The sequence below is a fragment of the Acanthisitta chloris genome, unplaced genomic scaffold (assembly GCF_000695815.1).
Source record: "Acanthisitta chloris isolate BGI_N310 unplaced genomic scaffold, ASM69581v1 scaffold18958, whole genome shotgun sequence".
NCBI classification, from domain to species: domain Eukaryota; kingdom Metazoa; phylum Chordata; class Aves; order Passeriformes; family Acanthisittidae; genus Acanthisitta; species Acanthisitta chloris.
The window spans coordinates 26,786-34,157 of record NW_008686752.1 but is presented as its reverse complement, the minus strand read 5'-3'; the positions used below and the strand labels follow the sequence as shown (position 1 = coordinate 34,157).

The window sequence follows — 7,372 nt, the reverse complement described above, 5'->3', positions numbered from 1 at the left end:
TTTCCCTGGCTGATGGGAGAAGTTTTCTCTGTGTTTTCTCAGTCAGCAGCAGCAGCTTTGCCTTAACTCTGTTGCAGTTGAGGAGAGAATAGAAAACCCCCTGATTTTCATCCCTTTTTATGTAGCTCCATCATTCACTTGGTGCTTGCAGAGTAGCTTGAGATCTTTGAGCCTCAAGAAACAGCCAAGCTGTGTCCCCCTAATGTCTGAAGACAGATAATCATGGCATTAACTCCCTTTTCTCCTCGACTTATCTTCCAGGTGCTGAAAGGCTGCAAGAAGCTGAACCTGTCTGTGCACTCTGTGGGTCGCATCCCGGGGGGCTATGTCACCAACCACATCTACACCTGGGTGGACCCGCAGGGCCGGAGCGTGTCCCCCCCGACGGGCCTGCCACACCACCAGAACAGCTCCCTGCGCAAGGACAGCGAGAAGAGGAGCCACCTCCAGCTCCTGCAAGAGGGGGATGAGAAGAAGGTGAGCAAGGGGGAATCAGCCACAGCCCTTGGGGCCTCACCGCAGTCAGCTCGTACCGTGTAGGTGCCAACGCTCTTCATTCCCCTTGTGCTCATCATCCATGTGGTTCTGCTCTCCGTTGGGATAGCTTGTCTGTGCTTTAGGATCTTGGTTTGCTCCCTTGGTCTGTAGCTTTCCCACTGTCTCCCACAGGAAGTCCTTTAGGACAGGGTGGATTTGCTCTACTCCCGTTTGACACAAGTGGAAGCTGAACTGGAGAGGAAGAATTGTCCGGGTGCAGCCTGGTCTGGCAGTGAGTTTTCCTGAACAGGTGGTTGCTTGGCTGAGCCTGCTGCCAGCATGGTCATTGAGGGACTGACTTCCATGTTCAGCTTGGAGAAGGAAAGGCTCTGGGGAGACCCTAGAGCCCCTTCCAGTGCCTGAAGGGGCTCCAAGAGAACTGGAGAGGGACTTTGGACAAGGGCCTGGAGGGACAGAACAAGGGGGAATGGCTTCCCACTGCCAGAGGGCAGGGACAGGTGGGATATTGGGAAGAAATTCCTCCCTGTGAGAGTGGTGAGACACTGGCATAGGTTGCCCAGAGAAGCTGTGGCTGCTCCATCACTGGGAGTGTTCCAGGCCACGTTGGATGGGGCTTGGAGCAACCTGGGCTAGTGGAAGGTGTCTCTGCCTAGGGCATGGGATGGAATGAGATGAGCTTTAAGGCCCTTCCAACCCAAACCTCTCTAAGATTCTGTGTTATGTTCAGGAGGGCTCATGGATTTGGAAGGCTGATCTCAGAGTGCATTACTGCCTTTCTTCCTGCATTTCAGAGCTTTCCTCAGGTGTTCTGTGAGGCTTTCTTGGGTCTCTTGGCAGTTTTGACTAAGTAAAAACATATCCCTAAGTTTTTCTCTTCCCAAAATGCTGTAAAATAAACCAGGTTATTTTCCTTTTCCATTTGGGGAGAGGCAGGCTGACTCAGGAGGGGCCTGAGCAGTGCCTGTGTGATAACCTTGGTGAATGAGAAAGGAGCAGGGAAGGAAATAACTTCCATAACAGTACCCAGGGGAGTGTGACTAGTGTCAGCAGGGCCTGGATCTCAGGCCTCTGACAGAAAGGAAAGTGTATCAGTACATCTAATTCCCAGTCCTATTCTCTTGCTGTGAGCCTGCTCTCCTTTAAAAAGACATTGCTGTAAGTGAAGCCAGCAGAGGATATGTTCGAGCTGCAATATCTGATCTTAGGGATTTAATGTCTCTTCTCCCTCACGCTGCCCATGCCCAGACAGACCTCAAGAGATGTCACTGCAGAGGCACAGTGCTCACGTGCCCTTGCAGTGAGGCACAGACTCTGCTCACTCTCTTGGTGATGATGGGTTGGAACCTGTTCACCCTGTACAAGAAGAACACGGATGGCAATACCAAATCAAAGTGCTGTCCTAGGAGTGAGCAGGGCACTGTGACCTCCCAAAGATACAGAGTTCCTTGGAGCCTTGACGTATTTCCATATGATCCTGAGGTCACTCAGGCTGTCCCCACCACTTTGCATGCCCCAAATATCCTCAGCTCCATTGGGAAAAGCTGTGGAAGGGTCTGTGAACTGGAGCTTCCCATCTCAGCTGGAGGGGGAAAAAATCTCATACAGGATGAGGCAGTTTGCTGTTGAAATATTTATGTGGGCCACAAGGGAGAAGGGCCTATTATTTTTACTTTAAGGAGAAGAGAAAAGCAGGCACTGCTGGCTGGTGTCCCCCACCCCCTGCCACTCGGTGTCACCTTGACAGGGCAGGCAGTGGCTCTGGGAAGCTGTGGGGAGGAGATGTTTCTCTGCACATCATTCCTTTAGTCCTTGCTGTGTGTGGACGTGAAATGCTCAGAAGTTTGCAGCTGTATGTCCCCTGCCCAGTGCCTGAGCCTCACGTGGCCCTGAGCATCCCCTTCCCTTCAGTCCCTGGGGAGATGAGATTCTAGATGCCCAAGCTGGCTCTGGGCAGCTTGGGGGCTGCATGGATCACTCATCAGCCCAAAGCACCCTCCTCTGTGCTGCTCCTGGTCCCAGGGCTGGCTCCCAGGGGTGCACAGGAAAATGGATCCAACTGAACTGTGCAAGCGTTAATTACCGGAGCATAATCTGCTTTGGAAGGGAATGGAGCCAAGTTGAATGAAGGCCACGTCAAACTTAGAAGAGTATCTGTGCTGGGCTTGGCTGCTCTCGGATGCACTCATTCCCAAGGTATGAGGAGACCCCAGCTCCAAGTCACCCAGACCTTTGCCTTCTTCATAGAATCACAGAATGATCTTGGCTGGAAGGGACCTTAAAGCTCATCTCATTCCACCCCCTGCCATGGGCAGGGACACCTTCCACTAGCCCAGGTTGCTCCAAGCCTCATCCAACCTGGTCTGGAACACTCCCAGGGATGGGGCAGACACAGCTTCTCCTGACAACCTGTACCAGTGTCTCAGCACCCTCACAGGGAAGAATTTCTTCCTAATATCTAATCTAACCCCTACTCTCTGGCAGTGTGAAGCCATTCCCCCTTGTCCTGTCACTCCAGGCCCATGTCAATAAGTCTCTCTCCATCTTTCCTTAGCTGTTTCAGGTACTGGAAGGCTGCAATTAGGTCACCCCAAAGCTTCTCTTCTCCAGGCTGAACAACCCAAACTCTCTCAGCCTTTCCTCACAGCAGAGCTGCTCCATCCCTCTAATCATCCCTCTGGACTCACTCCAACTTTCTGATCCAACTTGATCCAACAAATGGGATCATGCTTTGACCCCAGGGCAGGGAGCTGGAGGCCCCTCTGTTAACCTGGGAAGAGTTGCAGGAAATATTTGAAGCTCACAGAGATGGGATGCAGAGATGGGATGCAGAGGGCAGTGCTGGCATCACAAGGACAGGCAGTGTTCAACCTTCTCCTGGCACCACTCCTTGGTGACATGCCAGCAGGGACATTGGTCACTGCTGTCAATGCACAAGGTTTGCTATGCACACTGCAGTAACCTCCACTCCTGATATCCCATCTGTAAAACCAGAAAAAAAGAAAATTACTGGATGCTACAACTCTGAAATGCTGGCAGAGGTGCCTTGCTGTGCCAGCTGATGGTGGAAGCAAACTCTCCCTGATCAGAGGCTGTGAGCAGAGCCTGCCCTGGCTGGTAGGTTGGAGAGGGGTCATTTGGTGTGAGTGCCTGTGTCATTTGTGTGAACACATGCTGCAGGGCATGAACGAGCTCAGTTGCTTTGTCCTGAATTACTGTCCCCCACTGAGAGATGGAAACATGTCCCAGAAGACAGGAACAGCCAACTCTAGTTTTTTCCCTTTTCGTTTGTGTGTGTAGGTATATAGTGATGCATTGATACAGCTATATTTTTAACTGCTGAAAGTGGGATTAGTCTGTTCACAAGTATGCAAATAAATGCAACATATCCCTGGTTAATTCAGCCCAGCCCAACAGAATTGACAGGTACCACCGAGGCCTGAAATGAAATCAAATGATTTCTGCATGGGTTTACATTCCGAGAGAAGAGCTGGGAATTAGTTGGTTATTTTTCCCCCTCTCCCTCCTCTTTCTAATCGATCTGAATGTCCTGAAACTCATCTACAAAAGCTTTCAAACAGGCAGGGTTTGGGAAAGTACAGCAGAGCAGCTTCAGCCCTGCAGCAGGAGGCTGGAGCAATGTAAACCAGCACGTTTGAGAATGCATTGCTGCAGCACAACCGCAATGCCTCTGGAGCTAAAGGGATATTTCCAGCCTTTCCAAGGTTAAATTCAAGGCTGGTGCAGCCATCTGACATTTCTCAGGCAATAGAAATATCCCTTTCTAGCTGCCTTTTCCTCTAGCACATCTGTATGCCTGGAAGGATGGGTTTGTAGCAGAGTTTAACAAGTTTGTTTGTGGAGGAAGAAGCATTCCTTATCCAAAGGCTTGAAATGGAAACCAGCACTGGAGTGTGTGTGGCTGTGTAACTGATCCATCCAGCTCCTTCCTGCAGAGGCACCTGGATGGTGGGATGGAGGTGTGGAGCAGGTGAAGTGGTGTGCACTCAGGGTGGTTGGGCTTTTGGCTGACAGGTTGGACTGACCTCCTTGGGTAGCTTTGCACAGTGTGGTTTGGTGCTGAAGACAACCAGCATTGCTGGCATGTTCCTTGCCCGTGGCTTTACCTTGCATGTGTGTGTGGACACTGGGATTCCTTCTGTGGAATTCTGCCAGCTGTGGAAGAGGCTGTTAGAAGGATTTGGGGAGTTGCTGGTGGGCTGTCAGCTGCCTCCTGGCTTGGCTTTTACCAGCTTCTTCCAGGCAGTGGTTCTGGGCCAGAATCCAGCTTGCCCCCAAGGTCAGAGCTGTTCAGTGTGGGTGAGCAGGAGGGATGTGCTGAGACTTGGGCCAGTTATTCAGCATAGACCTGACCTAATGTGAGTGATGTGAGAATTAAGGGGATGGAGAGCTGAAGGAGGTACTGGAAGGTACATACCTGTGGTTGTGGAGGTTGTTACAGATCTCTCTGCTTTCCATGTCTGTGCTGTGTGGCAGATGGATGTTATTTCCCAAGTTTCTTAGCTCCCTGCAGTAAGGACAGCTTTCCCTGTAGTCATAATCAATAGATCCAATATTTCATCCTGTGTCCATCCCCCCCGTAGGTGAAGTAACCAGTGGTGATGGTGAGTAATAAGTGAAACAAAGGATTTGCAGTAGTGCAAAGCTGTGGTGAAACATTGCTGGAGCCACATGTCTCCAGGCCAGACAGAGCAGCAGGACACAGCCCCCCAGCACCATCCCAACAGAGGATGTCATCTGCTGGCTGGAATGCTGTGACCTGCTTCCCATGGTCACCTTCTGCTTCAGAGCACTTGGGTTTTATCATCCATCCAGGCTTGGAGTCCTTTGGATTTGTCACAGCATCAAGGGCTATTTGTGCTGTGAATTGTCATTGATGGACTTCTGGGATCAACAGCTTCTTCCCTTAAAAGCACTTTGGAAACCCTCAGATAGCAAAAAGTGGTAGGTGCTGCTGAGCTGGGAGGAAGATGAAGTGTGCAAAATGCTCTGCTGGTGTTGGACTGCGAATCCTCTGAGAAACACCATTCCATCAGCCGAATTGTTGCTCTAATGTGCTTATTGCCAAGGGAGCTGCTTATTCCTTCAAGCTTTTGGTGCAGCAGAAGAAAGAAAACAGACATAAAGAAGAGAGTGTGAACATCTCCTTCCCCTCAGGCAGTTCTGTATCCAAAAGTAGCTGTAATTATTGTAAAAATAAATAAAGTATCCATGATAATATTGTGTGGCCTGAATGTTTGAGAGGCTAATGGTGACTACTTGAGCATGAAGGATAAGAGATGCAGGAGAGAGAAGGAAGGATTTCTTTCTATTAGTTTGTAATGACATTTTCAGTGTGAAGTGTGAAGCTCCCCACGTCTCTCACTGTTTGCTTGCTCTGACCTTGCTAGGCTTTGATTTTGTTTACAGCTTTAAGTCTATCCAGGCTACTGGGGGGACGTGGTTAGCTCCCTGTGGTACTGGAAAATGTGGTGTGAGCCACTGGCATAGAACCATAGAATGGTTTGTCTTGAAGAGACCTTTAAAGCTCATCTAGTCCAAACCCCTGCAGTGAATAGAGACATCTCCAACTAGACCAGGTTGCTCACGGCCCTGTCCAACCTGACCTTGAATGTTTCCAGAGATTGGGTAATCTTCTGCCTTGGGTGGTCTGTAGCGCTATCCCAACAGACCTACCCCAAAATGTCCCTTGGGTCTGACCTCAGCTCACCTCACTCCGTGCTCATGGGCAGCAGTGCCTTCGTTATTTCAGGCACTTTAAGTAGAAAAAGCACTCAAAAGTGGCAGTGGCTGCATGAGCCCTGCCCAGTGGGGAGGCAGCATTGGGCTCAGCAGGAGTGTGGTCAGGAGCTGGGCTGAGGCTTGGAATCAGGTCCTGTGGGAGAGGACTTGGTTTGGAGACTGTCCCTCTGCTCTGAGTGTCACCTCTCAGCCCTGGGAGATGTTTTTCTGGTTGATTTATGTTTTTCTGGTTGATTTATGGATGGCTTAGCACTTAGGGGTTACAGTGAAGTTGGCAGGTTAATGGTTGGACTTGATCTTGGAGGTCTCCTCCAACCTTGATTTGATAGGAGCTGCAGTGCTAGGGCAAGAGGTAACGGACATCTTCAGACTTCAATACTTCAGGTTGGGTTGGGACTAGATGATCTGTAAGGTCCATTCCACCCCCTAAACTCTATGATTCTATGAGTAACCTGGGCTAGTGGAAGGTGTCCCTGCCTATGGCAGGGGTTGGAACTTAATGATCTTTATGGCCCTTCCAACCCAAACCAGTCTGTGATTCTATAAATAAGGGTCACAACTCATGTGTCTGTAAGGTCCATTCCACCCCCTAAACTCTATGATTCTATGAGTAACCTGGGCTAGTGGAAGGTGTCCCTGCCTATGGCAGGGGTTGGAACTTAATGATCTTTATGGCCCTTCCAACCCAAACCAGTCTGTGATTCTATAAATAAGGGTCACAACTCATGTGGGTCTTTGGGATAGTTGAAAGCGCAGGTTGCCCAGGGAAGCTGTGGCTGCCCCAACCCTGGCAGTGTTCACAGCCAGGTTGGATGGGACTGGATGATCACTAAGGTCCATTCCAACCCCTAAAATTCTATGATGATTCTATGCTTGTATGAGATGCTCACTGTCCCCACACCCCTGTGCCCTATGTGTGCCTGATGTGTGGCCAGAGGCAGCACTTGCTGTAGCTGTGCTGGTACACCTTGGATGTTACTGCCCAAGTCCTGGCATGGCCTTACTGACCCTGCCCTGGGCAGGGTGTGATGTTAGGGCATCTCTGATGGATTTGGAATCCCCACAGCTGTGACTGCTCCCCCAGCGCTCAGTTAATGGCTCCCCCGGCTGGCCG

The 7,372-nt window shown here is 50.4% G+C and overlaps 1 protein-coding gene across 1 annotated transcript in view; it reads left to right on the top strand.

Annotated features, from left to right (window-relative positions):
- Window positions 1-261: 261 nt before the first annotated feature.
- The window catches only part of LOC103807583 (whirlin-like), a gene marked incomplete at both ends in the record, with an annotated part of 32,458 nt that continues 25,347 nt past the window's right edge, over window positions 262-7,372 (top strand). The window contains one exon of the mRNA XM_009080314.1: window positions 262-477. Within this exon, the coding sequence (XP_009078562.1) occupies window positions 262-477 (216 nt within the window). The remainder of the gene's footprint in view (window positions 478-7,372) is intronic.